General features: G+C 46.2%; 1 protein-coding gene across 1 annotated transcript in view; it reads left to right on the top strand.

The window, feature by feature from the left end:
* LOC141271604 (scavenger receptor cysteine-rich domain-containing protein DMBT1-like) overlaps positions 1 to 22,575 on the top strand; it is an 89,206-nt gene that overhangs the window by 39,970 nt on the left and 26,661 nt on the right. Inside the window, exon 9 of the mRNA XM_073681647.1 lies at positions 21,950 to 22,267. Coding sequence (XP_073537748.1) covers positions 21,950 to 22,267 — 318 coding nt within the window. The remainder of the gene's footprint in view (positions 1 to 21,949; positions 22,268 to 22,575) is intronic.

A 22,575-nucleotide genomic window follows, 5' to 3' on the forward strand; every position in this document is an offset into this window, starting at 1 on the left:
ACAGTCAGCCAAGAGATGAGGTCAGCAGAGGAGGTGGAGGAAGATGCTAGTGACGACGAGGTCAGGTTGCGCCTTCCTGGACAGAGACGTAGTACTGGAAGCACGTCAACAACTGCATCCTCAAACACAACTCTGCCTCTCACCACAAGTCGTGGTGGCTCTTCAGGTCGCATGGGTGCTAAGCCTTGCATAGCCTGGGCATCTTTTCAGATCGATAAAGATGACCCAACTCGTGTTATCTGTAACATTTGTCAGCAAAAGCTAAGTAGAGGCCAAAAAATACATAGTTTGAGTACTTCATGCATGAACCGGCACATGGACATGAAGCATAAGTTGCAGTGGGAAGCTCAGTGTGCTACAATGCGGCCTAGCCAGCCGGGCCAACCACCGTCTGCCATATCTTGTGCATCCGCGGCCTCTTCATCCTCTGTGACTGGGGGGACAGCAGTCACACCTGTTTTGGGGCGCAGACCTGCCACCTCTCTACCCGCAACAGCCAGCGTGATTGGCAGGTCATCATTTTCTTTGGAGGTGGTAACACCAGCTGGTGTTGAGCGCTGTCCGACATCGATAGCACCACCTTTGGATCAAGGCAACCTAACATGTCCGCCTGCATCTTCCTCACAGACCGGCAGTTTGCCGGGGACACCCTTATCAACCCCGTCTAAGCACAATAGCCAGCCCTCGGTCCCTCAGATGTGGACAAGTAAAAGACCATTTCCTCCTAGCCATGAGAAAGCTAAGAGGTTGAATTTCACCATCTGCAAGCTCTTGGCTACAGAAATGCTGCCTTTCCGCCTGGTGGACATAGAGGATTTTCGAGACCTTATGTCCGACGCAGTGCCCCAGTACCAGATGCCCAGTCGGCACTACTTCTCAAAGAAAGGTGTGCCTGCGCTCCACCAGCATGTTGCACACAACATCACCGCTTCTTTGACAAACTCTGTGTGTGACAGGGTGCATTTCACGACAGACACTTGGATGAGTAGGCATGCACAGGGGCGTTACATGTCGCTGACTGGGCACTGGGTAACTATGGTGACAGCAGGACAAGGGGCTGCTGTCCAAGTCTTGCCGTCCCCACGAGTTGTGCATCAATCCTCTTTATGTCAAAGTTCCTCCACTGCTTCTGCCTCCTCAACCTCCTCTCGGTCTTCCACCTGCACCCAAAGCCTGTCTGGTCATGCCACAAGCTTTCTAACTGCGCAGAAGGGATCCTGCACACCTCCTTACTGTGCTGGCAGTAGGGCTCAACGTCATCAGGCAGTTTTTACATTGAAATGTCTGGGAAATGTGAGTCACACAGCTGAGGAGTTGTGGTCAGCTCTGGAGAACCAATTTCATGAATGGTTGTCTCCACTGGACCTGAAACCAGGGAAGGCCGTGTGCGACAATGCTGCAAACCTGGGTGCGGCCCTTCGCCGGGGCAATGTCACACACGTGCCTTGTATGGCTCACGTGTTGAACCTGGTTGTCCAGCAATTTTTAGCCCACTATCCCAGACTAGATGGCCTTCTGCAGAGGGCACGGTCGCTGTGTGCTCACTTCCGCCGTTCGCATTCCGCAGCTCAGCGACTTACATCTCTACAGAAGTCGTTGGGCCTGCCACTTCACCGGCTAAAATGCGATGTGCCTACCCGGTGGAATTCAACTCTGCACATGTTGCAGCGACTGTGGCAGCACCGACAAGCCCTGGTGCAATACGTTCTGACGTATAGCCTGGGCCAACGAGATTCAGAGGTGGCGCAAATCACGATTTAGGAGTGGTCTCAGATCAGGGACCTATGCACCCTTCTGCACAGTTTTGAAATGGCGACAAAGATGTTTAGTGCTGACGATGCCATTATCAGCATGACTATTCCGGTGATTTACATGCTGGAGCACATGTTAAACAGAATTCGGAGTCAGGTGGTGGCACAAGAGGAGGTGGAGGAAGTAGAGGAGGAGGAGTTGTATGCGGAAGGGCTAACATCTGCAAGGTCCAGATGGTCGGCAGCACCAAGGCGGCAGGCATGTGAGGGTGGGGGAGATGGTTTTACCAGGGCGCATGGTAGCAGCCAAACTAGTGAGGAAGGTGCAGGAGCCCAGGAAGAAGTGGAGGACGAACTGATGGAAGACTCATCAGATGAGGGAGACCTTGATCACATTTCTGTTGTGCGAGGTTGGGGGGAGAGGACAGAGGAAGGAAGCATGATTGTTACCTCGCCACCAACACAACAGGGACTTGGTGCTCCTGGATGCGCAACACACATGAGTGCCTTCTTGCTGCACTACCTGCAACATGACCCTCGAATTGTGAGAATTAGAAATAATCCTGACTACTGGGTTGCCACACTGTTAGATCCCCGGTACAAAAGTAAATTTGCAGAAATTATTCCTGCCATAGAAAGGGATGCACGCATGCAGGAGTATCAGCAGAGACTGTTGCAGAATCTTACATGTGCTTTTCCACAAAATACCAGTGGTGCACGTAGTGAATCTCACAGTTCCAACTTGCCAACCGTGGGACCGTCAAGTGTTCAGCACTCAAACCGTAACAGAACCACAGTATCTGCTGGTAACATCAATTTTGCGGAATCATTTCACCACTTTTTTAGCCCATCCTTTGCAAGGCCACAGGAGACAAGAAGTCTGACACATAGTCAACGCCTAGAGACGATGGTACAGGAGTATCTCCAAGTAAACATTGAAGCCACGACTGTGTCACTGGACCCTTGCTCTTTTTGGGCTTCCAATCTGGATAAATGGCCGGAGCTAGCCACTTACGCCTTGGAGATCTTGTCATGCCCCGCAGCCAGCGTTCTGTCTGAACGTGTGTTCAGCGCTGCTGGTGGTGTGCTGACAGATAAGCGCATGCGGCTCTCCATTGTTAATGTAGACAGACTCACGTTCATAAAGATGAACAAATCATGGATCCGAAACGACTTTTCTACTCCTGTGTCATCCTGGGGAGAGTAAAAGCTTAATGATTGGTTAAAATCACCCTACCAACCGTTTTAAGCTTTCAAATTACTAATCATGTTTATCTGTATCTTGGCTGTAAAATAATTTGGGCTTTGTAGCAGTGTGCAGCACTGATTCTATTAGGCCATCTATAATAAGCTCCACCAGATTTAAAATTACTAATCATGTTTATCTGTATCTTGACTGGAAAATAATTTGGGCTTTGTAGCAGTGTGCAGCACTGATCCTATTAGGCCATCTATACTAAAGCTTCACCAGATTTAAAATTAATAATAATTTTTAGCTGCATCTAGCCCGGAAAATAATTTTGGGGCTCCGAGATGCGCAAGACACATAAGTGCCTTCTTGCTGCACTACCTGCAGCATGACCCTCATATTGTCAGAATTCGAAGTAATCATGACTACTGGGTTGCCACACTCTTAGATCCCCCAAACTTTTCGATCAACCTTTTCATTTTAATAAAGATCAAAAAAATGGTCATTTTTGAAATTATAAGCATTAGCAGGTTGTTAGAAACTGAAATCAAACAGTTTTCAACTCAAAACTTTATTCTAGGTGATGTTACATTTTCACATAGGACCCCTTGTTCGAAAGGAGCTTCTGAACTCTCTCGTCCATTGAATTTGTCAGGTTTTGGATGGTTTCTGCTTCAATTGTTTTGCATGAGGACAGAATACCCTCCTAGAGCTGTTGCTTAGATGTGAACTGCCTCCCGCCATCATAGACACTCCTTTTAATGATGCTCCAAAGGTTCTGAATGGGGTAGAGGTCAGGGGAGCATGGGGGTCACACCATAAGTTTGTCCCCTTTTATGCCCATATCAGCCAGAGATGCAGATGTTTTATGTGCAGCATGAGATGGTGCATTATCATGCAAAAAAATGATCTTGCTGTGAAATACACGGTTCTTCTTCTTGAACCATGGCAGGAAGTGCTGTTTGAGAAAATCCACATACATTATGGAGTTCATCTTTAGCGCCTTCAGGGATCCTAAAGGGGCCGACAATCTCTCTCCCCATGATTCCAGCCCAAAACATTACTCCACCTCCTCCTTGTTGGCGCTGTAGCCGTGTTTGCGTGGGGTGTCCATCAACCAGCCATCCTCCACTCCATCCATCTGGACCATCGAGCGCTGCACGGCACTCATCCGTGAACAAAACAGTTTTGAAATCAATCTTCATGTAATGTTTGGCCAACTGGAGCCGTTTCTGCTTGTGTGAAGTGGATAGAGGAGGTCGACAGGATGGCGTATGCACAGCTGCAAACCTCTGAAGGACCCTGCATCTTGTTGTTCGGGGGACGTTGGAGGCACAAGCAGCTTTAAAAACTTGTCTGCTGCTATGACAAGGCTTTTTTGCCGCTGCTCTTTCAACCTGACGTAATTGCCTGTAGGAAAGAGTCCTCAATTTGCCCTTATCAGCACGCACACGTGTGTACTGTGAATCAGCTACATACTTCTTGATTGCCAAGACACTTTATCCTGATCATCACACAATGTTGATTGTAGTCATGCCTTGACCTAAACACTCCACAATTTGTTGCTTCTCAGCAGCCGACACATCCTTTTTCTTTCCCATTTTGGCAGAAAATGTAGGCTGCTTAATAATGTGAGACAAACTTCTTAAGTAGTCTTGCCTTTCATTGGACACACCTGCCAAACTAATTAGCACAGGTGTCTGCAATTGCTTACAGTGATATAAAGAGCCCTGACACACATCACCATCAATGAGTTTAACTGACAAACAAATCCTTCCCTTATCATTCCTAAACACTTTTTGCATAATAATTTGGAACGCAGTGTACATGTGCTTTTCCACAAAACACCAGTGGTTCACGTAGTGAATCTTACAGTTCTAACGTGCGAACCGTGGTCTGTATGGAGTTGTTCAATAAAGGGCCCAAAATTAAGATAACATAGATGGGAGAGGTCTCTATGAATAGGAATTCCTAAGTATTTGATACCCTGTGAGGGCCAGGCAAAGGGAAAGTTGGACTGGATGGAATCCTATATGGATTTGGGGAGGGAGACATCAAGGGCCTCACACTTCGCTGCATTGATTTTAAAATTTGACCATGTAACAAAGTGATCTATTTCAGCCATAACAGCATGGATGGATATATGTGATTGAGTGATATATACTAGGACATCATTAGCAAATAGAGAGCACTTGTACTCGGTGCCTCCCACCTCAATCCACCTAATATTGGGGTTATGGCGAATTGATGAGAGCAGGTGCTCCGTCACTAGGATGTATAAGAGAGGGGACAGAGGACATCCCTGCCTTGTCCCATTGGTGATTGTGAAAGGTGATGAAAATGTTCTGATGCACCCCCTGGGCCTTGGGACACCCGGAGCCGGACCCTTTTTGGTGGATGCTGGTGGTTGTAGTCTTCGTGGCGGCGACCCGGTTCCGTGGCTCAGGGTGGTCAAACCAGTGGCGGAACTATTTATGTGGTTTTGATGTTTAAATGTCTGACTACGCCACCCGTGGATTGCGGTCAGAGTGAACCGCCGCTGCAGGGCAGACCGCTGAGGCTGGTGTTGTGGGTGCAGCAGAGCATAGCATAACTCCCCACGGGAGGAGTATAGCCTCAGGGCAGTGTATGCGGAGGATGGGGGTGATGGTGCAGGGCAGCAGCAGTAACGACACGAGTCAGTGATGCAGTCCAGGGCCTTTACTCACAGTTCTTATTATCCAGACCACGTCTGCAGGTAACGGCTGCCCACGTCGTACTGTGCTCACCAGTTGAGGGGCTCAGACAACTCCCAGATAACTTTGGAGCGCTTCACAGGACCCCCTTTGTGTGTCCTTTGTCTGGCCTTTCTTACCAACCCTTCTATCCGGCTGCCTTGGGCCTCCTCTTGGTAAACTTGGCGCCAGTTTCCCTGACCCTATGTGGTGCCTTCCTAGCGGGTGTAGCGAGGGGCTGCACCACATAAAATGTCACAGCCTCCGGTTTCTGGCTGATGGTCGTTTCCTGCCTCCACTAGTTTCAGGGACCGGTCTCCCCCTTATGCCCGACCCCTCCACACAGGTGGATTCGGGCGTGCGGTGGCGACTCACCCATCCGCACCCCTGGGATCCCTTCATTCCTCGTTCCTGGAGCCTTCTCCTCTCCTCTTCCTTCCTTCTCCCTCTTCCAGGCCTGGGCCTCTGTTACTAGGCCCGCCTCCGGAGCAGAGCTCATGCAGAGCCCCTGCTCCCTGCCACTTCTGCTCAGACTTCTCTGCACTGAACTAAGATGGTGCCCACCTTTTATACTCCCTTCTCAATGCACCCAGGAACTGCTTCCTCCCTGCTCCTGCACTACAGGGTTCCCCTTCCTCAGTGTTCCCTCCCCCCACTCCAGCCAGGGACAGGGACTGTCGTGCCCATCTCAGAGGCATATTGGTCGCCCTGCCCCACGGCAATGTGGTGTAATGCATGCAGGTGTCGGGTCCTGATCCACACTCCATCCTTACCTGAGAGTGAGATATCACACCTCTGGGTGAGGTGCAATTCCTCTGTAGCAACCGAGCCCTCAGGGTGCTACAGTTCCATTTATCTTCAGCCTAGGTGACGTATTGTGATACAGGGCCGTGATTTTGGCTATAAAAGGGTCCCCTAGACCCCTACCCCAAGCTTTTTAAGAGAATCATATATGGCGTGCCAGGAGACTCTATGGAATGCTTTCTCAGCATCCAACGAGAGTATCTAATTACAAATTTTTAACTGCATCTAGCCCAGGAAATACTTTGTGCCTAGTAGCAGTGTCTGCTAGTCAGCGGATTATCCCGGCTGTTAAGCATGCTACACCACCTGTAGTTTGGACACTTAATTTTTTCAAAGGAAATGCTTCGGGACCATGGGATACTCAGTGAAGAGCATCAGGAGGCACCCCAAGGCATAGGGGCTGGGACTGGCAGTAGGATGCCTTGCGGTGGACAGCCGAGCTCGATCCTTATAAAAGCTTTTTAACTGCAGCAGCTTTAGTGGACGCTACTGGAGCTGGAATTACGCGGCTGCTGGCATGAGACTTGCCCTCCAATAGATCCTTGTAAATGGATTTAAAGTGTATTCATTCAAATTAGAGAGACAATTTAAATTAAAAAGCTTAGAGCTGCCTCCACCACAGGGGGGCTCGCTCGACCCACCAGCGGACAGGCACCAGTATTGGGAGAGGGGGGCTGGCCATCAGGGTTCACCGCAGCTCTGGCACAAACCCGGCGACACGGAGTTGGCACGGACAGGAGCGGACTGGCCGTGTCGGCTTCTCACTTTTTGGATTTTAGAAGGGCATGACATGCCTATATCTGTGTCTCCCCCTCCTTTAACTCCTCCACCTCTTTTATTTTCGCATGACTATATGTACTTGTCACTTTTCCATGTGTTAGTTATGTCTTCTGAGCAGTTTGTCAGCTTTTGGACACCTTTGAAGGTGTTTTCTATATGTTTCTATGTGTTTTTGTTTGCCTGCCATTGGTTTTAACGGTGTTCGAAGGTGTTCGACGAACAGTTCGACGAACAGTTCGGCGAACACACAGGTGTTCGACGAACCGAACCGAACTCGAACACTACGGGGGTGGCTCAACACTAGTTATCATGTGTTTTGCATAGATGTTCATACAGATCATATTTTCATATTTTCTACCAATAAGGTTGCTGCAAACAAGGCAACTTTGAGCGGGGGTCAAATGGGTTGCCATGTGGTGCCGGGCAGCTGATGCCTTATTTAGAACAGTTTTTCTCAGGCTAAAAATACCTGTTATCTCCCATTTACTGTATTGGGGCTGGGACTTTTTCTTGATTTCCTTTCCAATTTTCCTCAATCAATTTTCTTTTCTATCGAGTGTTGGGTATTTGCATTATATCCATTGCCATGAGATACATTTACATCTGTGCTTTTTATTTGGGCATCCTTTATTTCCTTTTGGGCAAATGTATATTATTTACCACTTCAGTCACCAAAAATGTGAATTTTTTGATAATGTCACATTATATTGATCTTTAGTGTGTTCCTTATACTGCTGATAATGATTCCTGTTCCCTGTTTATTACATAATAAACATCTGTCATTATTACATTGAATAAATCATCCACTATCCACACTTTTAAACTCATTGTTTAACTCCATCACCAAAAGAAGAGGTATTTATAGCCTTAATTATAATAATGTCTGTGGAGACAAAGGGGTCAGTGGGTGCTTTCGTCCGGACCAGTGCTCATCCCACTGGTGCGGACTCCTTTTCCCATGGGTATAATACTACTCAGACAACACAGAGTGAAGGTAAAACAGTGTGGCAATACTTTATTGAGCCACCATACAGACAATAACATAAAGAACATTCCCAGCAAATTACAGAAGATGGTGCAAAATTACAGAGTCTCACTTTCCGCTGACTCACCAGGATTAGAGCAGCTGCGACACAGGGGCTTCCAGAGCTGACTACCGCCACCAGTGGCACCATGCTTTTGGTGGGCACCCACAGAGAGGAGGTGATGACAAGCTTAGGAAGCTGACAATCTATTGAGGAATGTGGCCAGGCGACCTGATGGTCCCAACCTAGCTTCTCCGAACGTTTCCACGGAGCCAGGTAACCTAATGGCCCCAGGCTGAATTCTCCAATTGTATGCCTTGGGTTTATCTGACTGGAGGATCACAATCCTAGCTTCCCCAAACATATCCATGGGCTCGGTGCTATTAAGTGGCGTAGATCTGTGTTATTCCTGTTGGGGCCGTGGTCCTCACAGCTGACATCCTGTAAGAAGTCAGATCTGTGTCCCTCTTAAAGGAGCCATGTTGTCCTAGTTTTTGCTATGGCAATTCACTCTGATTATTTTTTCAGAGCTATAGAAATCCTTTATTATGCAAACATCTATAACTCAGGTTATCATCCACAGGTCAGGAGGGAGGTGCGATGAGTTTAACTCTCATAGTTAGAGCATTTAATCAATCTACATAGTTGGTCCTTCTGTGTTTTGTGGGTCAATAAGCCACAGGGTTCACACAATGATCAATCAAAAAAATTTAGCAAACATCCATTGTTCACTGACCCTGCGTCCCTGACTTGCAAAGTTAGCAGAAAATAAGTTGCAGTAAATATCAACTCAATTGTCAATATTCAGGCTTATATAAAAAATAAATTAGCACACTAAGTCAAAGGTTTAAATGAAACCTTTTTAACAATACTAGAAAAACACTACCCAGGAAATAAATCCCTACACAGGAAGGCACACATATTAGAATTATTAAAATTATTAAAATGTTTGGCTTTATTATTAATTCATATATATAAAACAAAAGAGAATAAAAGCAGAGCTATCACACAACGTAGCACACAGACATCACAGGTCTTGCAGAACAAAAAATGCACTCTTAAATATAGGCAAAGGGCATAGGTTATTAAAATGGATTGACTGCGGTGGAAACCTAGAAATCAATAAATAAATAAAGTGCAAGTGCCTTTTAATAGGTTCTACCTATATTATCCAGAGCCATTACTTAATGTAGCCATTAACATTGTAGATTTGCATGGGAAGTGCATATTCATTTAAAATAGTCACATTCAAGATAGTCACATAGTAGTACTTGCAGTCTTGAGATAGTGAGTAGTGTTGAGCCACCCCCGTAGTGTTCGAGTTCGGTTCGGTTCGTCGAACACCCATGTGTTCGCCGAACTGTTCGTCGAACTGTTCGTCGAACACCTTCGAACACCGTTAAAACCAATGGCAGGCAAACAAAAACACATAGAAACACATAGAAAACACCTTCAAAGGTGTCCAAAAGCTGACAAACTGCTCAGAAGACACAACTAACACATGGAAAAGTGACAAGTACATATAGTCATGCGAAAAGATAAGAGGTGGAGGAGTAAAAGGAGGGGGAGACACAGATATAGGCATGTCATGCCCTTCTAAAATCCAAAAAGTGAGAAGCCGACACGTTCAGTCCGCTCCTACCCGTGCCACCTCCGTGTCGCCGGGTTTGTGCCAGAGCCGCGGTGAACCCAGACGGCCAGCCACCCTCTCCCAATACTGGTGCCTGTCCGCTGGTGGGTCGAGCGAGCCCCCCTGTGGTGGAGGCAGCTCTAAGCTTTTTAATTTAAATTGTCTCTCTAATTTGAATGAATACACTTTAAATCCATTTACAAGGATCTATTGGAGGGCAAGTCTCATGCCAGCAGCCGCGTAATTCCAGCTCCAGTAGCGTCCACTAAAGCTGCTGCAGTTAAAAAGCTTTTATAAGGATCGTGCTCGGCTGTCCACCTCAAGGCATCCTACTGCCAGTCCCAGCCCCTATGCCTTGGGGTGCCTCCTGATGCTGTTCACTGAGTATCCCGTGGTCCCGAAGCATTTCCTTTGAAAAAATTAAGTGTCCAAACTACAGGTGGTGTAGCTTGCTTAACAGCCGGGATAATCCGCTGACTAGCAGACACTGCTACTAGGCACAAAGTATTTCCTGCGCTAGATGCAGTTAAAAATTTGTAATTAGATACTCTCATTGGATGCTGAGAAAGCATTCCATAGAGTCTCCTGGCACGCCATATATGATTCTCTTAAAAGCTTGGGGTAGGGGTCTAGGGGACCCTTTTATAGCCAAAATCACAGCCCTGTATCACAATACGTCACCTAGGCTGAAGATAAATGGAAATGTAGCACCCTGAGGGCTCGGTTGCTACAGAGGTATTGCACCTCACCCAGAGGTGTGATATCTCACTCTCAGGTAAGGATGGAGTGTGGATCAGGACCCGACACCTGCATGCATTACACCACATTGCCGTGGGGCATGGCGACCAATATGCCTCTGAGATGGGCACGACAGTCCCTGTCCCTGGCTGGAGTTGGGGGAGGGAACACTGAGGAAGGGGAACCCTGTAGTGCAGGAGCAGGGAGGAAGCAGTTCCTGGGTGTATTGAGAAGGGAGTATAAAAGGTGGGCACCATCTTAGTTCAGTGCAGAGAAGTCTGAGCAGTATTGGCAGGGAGCAGGGGCTCTGCATGAGCTCTGCTTCGGAGGCGGGCCTAGTAACAGAGGCCCAGGCCTGGAAGAGGGAGAAGGAAGGAAGAGGAGCGGAGAAGGCTCCAGGAACGAGGAATGAAGGGATCCCAGGGGTGCGGATGGGCGAGTCGCCACCGCACGCCCGAATCCACCTGCGTGGAGGGGTCAGGCCAAAGGGGGAGACCGGTCCCCGAAACTAGTGGAGGCAGGAAACGACCCTCAGCTAGAAACCGGAGGCTGTGACATTTTATGTGGCGCAGCCCCTCGCTACACCCGTTAGGAAGGCACCACATAGGGTCAGGGAAACTGGCGCCAAGTTTACCAAGAGGAGGCCCGAGGCAGCCGGACAGAAGGGTTGGTAAGAAAGGCCAGACAAAGGACACACAAAGGGGGTCCTGTGAAGCGCTCCAAAGTTATCTGGGAGTTGTCTGAGCCCCTCACCTGGTGAGCACAGTACGACGTGGGCAGCCGTTACCTGCAGACGTGGTCTGGATAATAAGAACTGTGAGTAAAGGCCCTGGACTGCATCACTGACTCCGTGTCGTTACTGCTGCTGCCCTGCACCATTACCCCCATCCTCCGCATACACTGCCCTGAGGCTATACTCCTCCCGTGGGGAGTTATGCTACGCTCTGCTGCACCCACAACACCAGCCTCAGTGGTCTGCCCTGCAGCGGCGGTTCACTCTGACCGCAATCCACGGGTGGCGTAGTCGGACATTTAAACATCAAAACCACATAAATAGCTCCGCCACTGGTTTGACCACCCTGAGCCACGGAACCGGGTCGCCGCCACGAAGACTACAACCACCAGCATCCACCAAAAAGGGTCCGGCTCTGGGTGTCCCAAGGCCCAGGGGGTGCATCAGAACATTTTCATCACCTTTCACAATCACCAATGGGACAAGGCAGGGATGTCCTCTGTCCCCTCTCTTATACATCCTAGTGACGGAACACCTGCTCTCATCAATTCGCCATAACCCCAATATTAGGTGGATTGAGGTGGGAGGCACCGAGTACAAGTGCTCTCTATTTGCTGATGATGCCCTAGTATATATCACTCAATCACATATATCCATCCATGCTGTTATGGCTGAAATAGATCACTTTGTTACATGGTCAAATTTTAAAATCAATGCAGCGAAGTCTGAGGCCCTCGATGTCTCCCTCCCCAAATCCATATAGGATTCCATCCAGTCCAACTTTCCCTTTGCCTGGCCCTCACAGGGTATCAAATACTTAGGAATTCCTATTCATAGAGACCTTTCCCATCTATGTTATCTTAATTTTGGGCCCTTTATTGAACAACTCCATACAGACCACGGTTGGCAAGTTAGAACTGTAAGATTCACTACGTGAACCACTGGTGTTTTGTGGAAAAGCACATGTACACTGTGTTCCAAATTATTATGCAAAAAGTGTTTAGGAGTGATAAGGGAAGAAATTGTTTGTTTGTCAGTTAAACTCATTGATGGTGATGTGTGTCAGGGCTCTTTATATCACTGTAAGCAATTGCAGACACCTGTGCTAATTAGTTTGGCAGGTGTGTCCAATGAAAGGCAAGACTACTTAAGAAGGCTGTCTCACATTATTAAGCAGCCTACATTTTCTGCCAAAATGGGAAAGAAAAAGGATGTGTCGGCTGCTGAGAAGCAACAAATTGTGGAGTGTTTAGGTCAAGGCATGACTACAATCAACATTGTGCGATGATCAGGATGAAGTGTCTTGGCAATCAAGAAGTATGTAGCTGATTCACAGTACACACGTGTGCGTGCTGATAAGGGCAAATTGAGGACTCTTTCCTACAGGCAATTACGTCAGGTTAAAAGAGCAGCGGCAAAAAAGCCTTGTCATAGCAGCAGACAAGTTTTTGAAGCTGCTGCTGCCTCCAACGTCCCCCGAACAACAAGATGCAGGGTCCTTCAGAGGTTTGCAGCTGTGCATACTCCATCCTGTCGACCTCCTCTATCCACTTCACACAAGCAGAAACGGCTCCAGTGGGCCAAACATTACATGAAGACTGATTTCAAAACTGTTTTGTTCACGGATGAGTGCCGTGCAGCGCTCGATGGTCCAGATGGATGGAGTGGAGCATGCGTGGTTGATGGACACCCCACGCAAACACGGCTACAGCGCCAACAAGGAGGAGGTGGAGTAATGTTTTGGGCTGGAATCATGGGGAGAGAGATTGTCGGCCCCTTTAGGATCCCTGAAGGCGCTAAAGATGAACTCCATAATGTATGTGGATTTTCTCAAACAGCACTTCCTGCCATGGTTCAAGAAGAAGAACCGTGTATTTCACAGCAAGATCATTTTTTTGCATGATAATGCACCATCTCATGCTGCACATAAAACATCTGCATCTCTGGCTGATATGGGCATAAAAGGGGACAAACTTATGGTGTGACCCCCATGCTCCCCTGACCTCTACCCCATTCAGAACCTCTGGAGCATCATCAAAAGGAGTGTCTATGATGGCGGGAGGCAGTTCACATCTAAGCAACAGCTCTGGGAGGGTATTCTGTCCTCATGCAAAACAATTGAAGCAGAAACCATCCAAAACCTGACAAATTCAATGGACGAGAGAGTTCAGAAGCTCCTTTCGAACAAGGGGTCCTATGTGAAAATGTAACATCACCTAGAATAAAGTTTTGAGTTGAAAACTGTTTGATTTCAGTTTCTAATAACCTGCTAATGCTTATAATTTCAAAAATGACCATTTTTTTGGTCTTTATTAAAATGAAAAGTTTGATCGAAAAGTTTGGGGGATCTAAGAGTGTGGCAACCCAGTAGTCATGATTACTTCGAATTCTGACAATATGAGGGTCATGCTGCAGGTAGTGCAGCAAGAAGGCACTTATGTGTCTTGCGCATCTCGGAGCCCCAAAATTATTTTCCGGGCTAGATGCAGCTAAAAATTATTATTCATTTTAAATCTGGTGGAGCTTAGTATAGATGGCCTAATAGGATCAGTGCTGCACACTGCTACAAAGCCCAAATTATTTTCCAGTCAAGATACAGATAAACATGATTAGTAATTTTAAATCTGGTGGAGCTTATTATAGATGGCCTAATAGAATCAGTGCTGCACACTGCTACAAAGCCCAAATTATTTTCCAGCCAAGATACAGATAAACATGATTAGTAATTTGAAAGCTTAAAATGGTTGGTAGGGTGATTTTAACCAATCATCAAGCTTTTACTCTCCCCAGGATGACACAGGGGTAGAAAAGTCGTTTCGGATCCATGATTTGTTCATCTTTATGAACGTGAGTCTGTCTACATTATCAGTGGAGAGCCGCGTGCGCTTATCTGTCAGCACACCACCAGCAGCGCTGAACACACGTTCAGACAGAACGCTGGCTGCGGGGCATGACAAGATCTCCAAGGCGTAAGTGGCTAGCTCCGGCCATTTATCCAGATTGGAAGCCCAAAAAGAGCAAGGGTCCAGTGACACAGTCATGGCTTCAATGTTTACTTGGAGATACTCCTGTACCATCGTCTCTAGGCGTTGACTATGTGTCAGACTTCTTGTCTCCTGTGGCCTTGCAAAGGATGGGCTAAAAAAGTGGTGAAATGATTCCGCAAAATTGATGTTACCAGCAGATACTGTGGTTCTGTTGCGGTTTGAGTGCTGAACACTTGACGGTCCCACGGTTGGCAAGTTGGAACTGTGAGATTCACTACGTGCACCACTGGTATTTTGTGGAAAAGCACATGTAAGATTCTGCAACAGTCTCTGCTGATACTCCTGCATGCGTGCATCCCTTTCTATGGCAGGAATAATTTCTGCAAATTTACTTTTGTACCGGGGATCTAACAGTGTGGCAACCCAGTAGTCAGGATTATTTCTAATTCTCACAATTCGAGGGTCATGTTGCAGGTAGTGCAGCAAGAAGGCACTCATGTGTGTTGCGCATCCAGGAGCACCAAGTCCCTGTTGTGTTGGTGGCGAGGTAACAATCATGCTTCCTTCCTCTGTCCTCTCCCCCCAACCTCGCACAACAGACATGTGATCAAGGTCTCCCTCATCTGATGAGTCTTCCATCAGTTCGTCCTCCACTTCTTCCTGGGCTCCTGCACCTTCCTCACTAGTTTGGCTGCTACCATGCGCCCTGGTAAAACCATCTCCCCCACCCTCACATGCCTGCCGCCTTGGTGCTGCCGACTGTCTGGACCTTGCAGATGTTAGCCCTTCCGCATACAACTCCTCCTCCTCTACTTCCTCCACCTCCTCTTGTGCCACCACCTGACTCCGAATTCTGTTTAACATGTGCTCCAGCATGTAAATCACCGGAATAGTCATGCTGATAATGGCATCGTCAGCACTAAACATCTTCGTCGCCATTTAAAAACTGTGCAGAAGGGTGCATAGGTCCCTGATCTGAGACCACTCCTCCAGCGTGATTTGCCCCACCTCTGGATCTCGTTGGCCCAGGCTATACGTCAGAACGTATTGCACCAGGGCTTGTCGGTGCTGCCACAGTCGCTGCAACATGTGCAGAGTTGAATTCCACCGGGTAGGCACATCGCATTTTAGCCGGTGAAGTGGCAGGCCCAATGACTTCTGCAGAGATGTAAGTCACTGAGCTGCGGGATGCGAACGGCAGAAGTGAGCACACAGCGACCGTGCCCTCTGCAGAAGGCCATCTAGTCTGGGATAGTGGGCTAAAAATTGCTGGACAACCAGGTTCAACACGTGAGCCATACAAGGCACGTGTGTGACATTGCCCCGGCAAAGGGCCGCACCCAGGTTTGCAGCATTGTCGCACACGGCCTTCCCTGGTTTCAGGTCCAGTGGAGACAACCATTCATGAAATTGGTTCTCCAGAGCTGACCACAACTCCTCAGCTGTGTGACTCACATTTCCCAGACATTTCAAAGTAAAAACCGCCTGATGACATTGAGCCCTACTGCCAGCATAGTAAGGAGGTGTGCAGGATCCCTTCTGCACAGTTAGAAATCTTGTGGCATGACCAGACAGGCTTTGGGTGCAGGTGGAAGACCGAGAGGAGGTTGAGGAGGGAGAAGCAGTGGAGGAACTTTGACATAAAGAGGATTGACGCACAACTCGTGGGGACGGCAAGACTTGGACAGCAGCCCCTTGTCCTGCTGTCACCATAGTTACCCAGTGCCCAGTCAGCGACATGTAATACCCCTGTCCATGCCTACTCGTCCAAGTGTCTGTGGTGAAATGCACCCTGTCACACACAGAGTTTCTCAAAGAAGCGGTGATGTTGTGTGCGACATGCTGGTGGAGCGCAGGCACACCTTTCTTTGAGAAGTAGTGCCGACTGGGCATCTGGTACTGGGGCACTGCGACGGACATAAGGTCTCGAAAATCCTCTGTGTCCACCAGGTGGAAAGGCAGCATTTCTGTAGCCAAGAGCTTGCAGATGGTGAAATTCAACCTCTTAGCTTTCTCATGGCTAGGCGGAAATGGTCTTTTACTTGTCCACATCTGAGGGACAGAGGGCTGGCTATTGTGCTTAGACGGGGTTGATAAGGGTGTCCCCGGCAAACTGCCGGTCTGTGAGGAAGATGCAGGCGGACATGTTAGGTTGCCTTGATCCAAAGGTGGTGCTATCGATGTCGGACAGCGCTCAACACCAGCTGGTGTTACCACCTCCAAAGAAAATAATGACCTGCCAATCACGCTGGCTGTTGCGGGTAGAGAGGTGGCAGGTCTGCGCCCCAAAACAGGTGTGACTGCTGTCCCCCCAGTCACAGAGGATGAAGAGGCCGCGGATGCACAAGATATGGCAGACGGTGGTTGGCCCGGCCGGCTAGGCCGCATTGTAGCACACTGAGCTTCCCACCGCAACTTATGCTTCATGTCCATGTGCCGGTTCATGCATGAAGTACTCAAACTATGTATTTTTTGGCCTCTACTTAGCTTTTGCTGACAAATGTTACAGATAACACGAGTTGGGTCATCTTTATCGATCTGAAAAAATGCCCAGGCTATGCAAGGCTTAGCACCCATGCGACCTGAAGAGCCACCACGACTTGTGGTGAGAGGCAGAGTTGTGTTTGAGGATGCAGTTGTTGACGTGCTTCCAGTACTACGTCTCTGTCCAGGAAGGCGCAACCTGACATCGTCGTCACTAGCATCTTCCTCCACCTCCTCTTCTGACCTCATCTCTTGGCTGACTGTGGGTTGACAGTAAGTGGGATCTCCAACCTCATCATCATCACCCTGTGCGTTATCACACCCGTCGTCCTCAGAGCCAACCTGTTCCTGCCCTGACAAAAAACTAAAGTTGTCGCTCCAATCAGGTATTTGAGTCTCATCATCGTCTTCCTCATTGTCTCCACCAACAGGAGTTACAGTTTGGGAATGAGGGTCTACATTATGGTCAGAACCTTCTGCGTCTGGTCCTGGATCCGACTCATAAAGATTCTGGGCATCAGTGCAGATCATTTCCTCGTCTGGATTCACAGAAGCGCTGGAGTCGACCTCTGATTCCCAGGCTATAGTATGAGTAAACAGCTCTGCAGACTCAACCATCTGTTCTACCTCATACTCAGACGGGCAGCTGGAGATTTGGGAGCTGTGAGGAAGCAAGTGCGATTGGGGTGACACCTTTGAGGACTGGAGTATTTGTGATGTTGAAGTTGATGTGGAGGAGAGCCCACTTAAAGGAGCACTTGATATCCGTTGAAGCACCTGCTGTTTTTGTGCCTCATCTGGAATTTGTAGCGATTGGCGTGGCCGTAAGAAAGGGATCTTATCACATTGTCCGCTAAAAGAAGTAGACATTTTAGTTTGGCTGGAAGATGGTCTTTCTTCTGCACATGTTACTGTTGCTTTAACACCTACCCCAACGACACAACCTTTTTTCCCCTTCCCAACATGCCTATTCCGTTTCCACCAGCAGCAGGCCTTTTTCCACTCATTTTGGTGGTTAACTAATTCACAACTCTGGAGTTGTTTGCACAAAAAAACAATGGATGGGAACCGAGCAGAGCTGAGTGGCCAAACTGTGGTATTAGGCCAAAACTATTGGCTGGGTTAGATGCAGAAAAAAATTATATTCAATTTGCAACCTGATGGAGGTCAGTATAGATGGACTAATAGAACAAGTCCCACACACAGCTAGAAGCCCAAATATTTTTTCAGAGGTAGATGCAGAAAAAAATTGTATTCAGTTTGCAACCTGATGGAGGTCAGTATAGATGGACTAATAGAACAAGTCCTACACACAGCTAGAAGCCCAATTATTTTTTCAGAGCTAGATGCAGAAAAAAAATATATTCAGTTTGCAACCTGATGGAGGTCAGTATAGATGGACTAATAGAGAAAGTCCCACACACTGCTAGAAGGCCAAATATTTTTTCAGAGCTAGATGCAGACAAAAAATTATTTTTAATTTGCAACCTGATGGAGGTCAGTATAGATGGACTAATAGAGAAAGTCCCACACACTGCTAGAAGGCCAAATATTTTTTCAGAGCTAGATGCAGAAAAAAATTATACTCAGTTTGCAACCTGATGGAGGTCAGTATAGATGGACTAATAGAACAAGTCCCACACACAGCTGGAAGGCCAAATATTTTTTCAGAGCTAGATGCAGATAAAAATTATTTTTAATTTGCAACCTGATGGAGGTCAGTATAGATGGACTAATAGGGAAATTCCCACACACTGCTAGAAGGACAAATTGTTTTTCAGAGCTAGAAGCAGAAAAAAATTATATTCAGTTTGCAACGTGATGGAGGTCAGTATAGATGGACTAATAGAACAAGTCCCACACACAGCTAGAAGCCCAAATATTTTTTCAGAGGTAGATGCAGAAAAAAATTATATTCAGTTTGCAACCTGATGGAGGTCTGTATAGATGGATTAATATAACAAGTCCCACACACAGCTAGAAGCCCAAATATTTTTTCAGAGGTAGATGCAGAAAAAAATTATATTCAGTTTGCAACCTGATGGAGGTCTGTATAGATGGATTAAAAGAACAAGTCCCACACACAGCTAGAAGCCCAATATTTTTTCACAGGTAGATGCAGAAAAAAAATATATTCAGTTTGCAACCTGATGAAGGTCAGTATAGATGGGCTAATAGAGAAAGTCCCACACACTGCTAGAAGGCCAAATATTTTTTCAGAGCTAGATGCAGACAAAAAAATATTTTTAATTTGCAACCTGATGGAGGTCAGTATAGATGGACTAATAGAGAAAGTCCCACACACTGCTAGAAGGCCAAATATTTTTTCAGAGCTAGATGCAGATATAAATTATTTTTAATTTGCAACCTGATGGAGGTCAGTATAGATGGACTAATAGAGAAAGTCCCACACACTGCTAGAAGGCCAAATATTTTTCAGAGCTAGATGCAGAAAAAAATTATATTCAGTTTGCAACCTGATGGAGGTCAGTATAGATGGACTAATAGAACAAGTCCCACACACAGCTAGAAGGCCAAATATTTTTTCAGAGGTAGATGCAGATAAAAATTATTTTTAATTTGCAGCCTGATGGAGGTCAGTATAGATGGACTAATAGAGAAAGTCTCACACACTGCTAGAAGGCCAAATATTTTTTCAGAGCTAGATGCAGACAAAAAATTATTTTGAATTTGCAACCTGATGGAGGTCAGTATAGATGGACTAATAGAGAAAGTCCCACACACTGCTAGAAGGCCAAATATTTTTTCAGAGCTAGATGCAGACAAAAAATTATTTTTAATTTGCAACCTGATGGAGGTCAGTATAGATGGACTAATAGAGAAAGTCCCACACACTGCTAGAAGGCCAAATATTTTTTCAGAGCTATATGCAGATAAAAATTATTTTTAATTTGCAACCTGATGGAGGTCAGTATAGATGGACTAATAGAGAAAGTCCCACACACTGCTAGAAGGCCAAATATTTTTTCAGAGCTAGATGCAGAAAAAAATTATATTCAGTTTGCAACCTTATGGAGGTCAGTATAGATGGACTAATAGAACAAGTCCCACACACAGCTAGAAGCCCAAATATTTTATCAGAGGTAGATGCAGATAAAAATTATTTTTAATTTGCAACCTGATGGAGGTCAGTATAGATGGACTAATAGAGAAAGTCCCACACACTGCTAGAAGGCCAAATATTTTTTCAGAGCTAGATGCAGACAAAAACTTATTTTGAATTTGCAGCGTGATGGAGGTCAGTATACATGGACTAATAGAACAAGTCCCACACACTGCTAGAAGGCCAAATATTTTTTCAGAGCTAGATGCAGAAAAAAATTCTATTCAGTTTGCAACCTGATGGAGGTTAGTATAGATGGACTAATAGAACAAGTCCCACACACTGCTAGAAGCCCAAATATTTTTTCAGAGCTAGATGCAGAAAAAAATTATATTCAATTTGCAACCTGATGGAGGTTAGTATAGATGGACTAATAGAATGATGCTATGCCCAAAAGATTTTACTTCACTAGGTGCAGTAAAAAAATTGGTATTCTATACACAGGTGGTATATCTTGCAACACAGATAGGCTACTCCACTGACTAACACACTCTGCAATAGGCCAAAAAGGATTAGCTTTGCTAGATTCAGCCAAATACTGTGAAAAAAACTTGCACAGCACTGGCACAGACCTGCCTGGCAAAAACTGATAGGAACTGATGTAACCTAGTCCTGAAAAGGACTGCAATTACAATTAGTCTTTACTCCCACAATCTATCTATTTAAGAGCACAGACCTGCCTTATAAAAGTCGTAGGAAATGCTGTAACCTAGTCCTTAAAAGGACTGCAATCACAACTATTCCCTACTCCCAAGCTATCTGTAGATTTGTGCGAAAATTGGCTTGAAATTAACAAGTTATAGCGCATACAGCAACAGCGGTGCCGTCTAACACGCAGCTGCAGCAGTGAGAAAATGGTGGCGACGGGGAAAATGGCTTGGTCTTATAGGGCAAGGACATGTGACATACACTGCCAATGACACATGCCCTTGCTTGTGTGAAAAAAAGCACTTCGCTCCGTGTGTGCGCTGCTGATAGGCTAACAGATTGCACCTCCCCACTGTAAATGCGGGAAAGAGAAAAAAAAATGGAGATCTTCATTATTCCTGCAGAGATCCATCTCCTGCCCCTCCCCCCACCCCGCTGAACACTCAAACTGCGTATTAACATTAATTTTCATCATTACTGAGAAAAAATCCAGTTATGATTTTGGTGCACGAACAGTTATCGAACATAACCTCGAACAGCCGAATTTTTCTCAAATCGTTCGTGTTCGCCGAACGGCTCGAACACCGCCCAAAACAGCTCGAATTTGAGATTGGCGAACAGTTCGAGTCGAACAACGCTCATCTCTAATAGTGAGCCTGTGTGTGTCAGGGTGTTAGCCCAGACGCACACAGGCTCCCTATCACCAGAAACACACAGGCTTAGACACACACAACCCAAACACAATTGGACAATCAGTGACCACTTTGCTCTCCCTTCTTTGGACAAATCAAACATATAGAGGAAGTTAGAGCTGTGGCTGGAACCTCAAGCCTGCTCGGGAGGTGAGTATAGATGTTATTATTTTATAAGGGGAAAACACGGTGAATGAGAATGGGTTATCGTAGTAGTGGACAACCTTTTTAAGTCCTGTCTCTGATTTTCCTTCACTTGGTATAATGTTGTGCTCCTTAATTACACTGGTACCAGAGTCTGGTTCTAAAGCTTTACATAATTTTGTTTCCACTTATAGCCTTTCTCCATTTAATAAATTCTTAACCTCCTTCAAGTGTTATCTTCAGCTTCATTCTTCATATGCTCTTTTAGGTTAAAGGAGAAAACGCACTCCTGTAACACATCTATGGTGGAAGGATGGCAGGGTCCAGACTGCTGGCATCCCGATTCAGACCGCAGTTGTCCAGTTGAGTGCCCCTGGCCAGCAGTGTAGCCTTTTCATTGTTTATTACACATTTATAGAATGTCCCGTGCAGAATGGGAATACTTTTTTAACAATATTTCAGTGAATTATTTTTGGAAATTACCATTTTCCTTATCATTTTTTTAGGTTCAGACATGTCCTTAAGACTGGTAAATGGCAATGGTCAATGTAACGGTCGTGTTGAAATCCTCTATAACGGAGCATGGGGAACTGTGTGCGATGATTATTGGGATATTAATGCTGCACAAGTTATATGCCGGCAGTTAAATTGTGGCCAAGCTCTTGCATTTAATGGCAGTGCTGCATTTGGCCAAGGACAAGGATTAATTGTATTGGATGATGTGCAATGTATCGGCAATGAACAACACATATGGGATTGTCCACACCAACCATTTACAGTACATAACTGTGGACACAATGAAGATGCTGGAGTCGTCTGCTCAGGTATATTTGAATGGATTAAATCCTATGTAGTTATCTGTTATCCTATCATGTTGTTTGCATAGATGTTCACGTTGAGCATATTTTCATACCTTCTAACACTAAGGGCGCCTCCAACAATAAATAGCTTTTTTTAGGAAAATCTTAATGGACTGAGGTACTTTGGTACCTTCCTTATTAAATACTAAATAGTATGTGGTTTTATGTCGGAGCAGAATTCCGTTGTGAGGTCATCAACACCCCAATAATGGCATCCTGATGGTTTTTCAACAGTAGCAATAATCTAACAAAAAGCATTTTAAACTTTCAAC

Source organism: Phyllobates terribilis, unplaced genomic scaffold (assembly GCF_046119375.1).
Source record: "Phyllobates terribilis strain yellow unplaced genomic scaffold, ASM4611937v1 Scaffold_5__5_contigs__length_657084704, whole genome shotgun sequence".
Lineage (NCBI taxonomy): Eukaryota > Metazoa > Chordata > Amphibia > Anura > Dendrobatidae > Phyllobates > Phyllobates terribilis.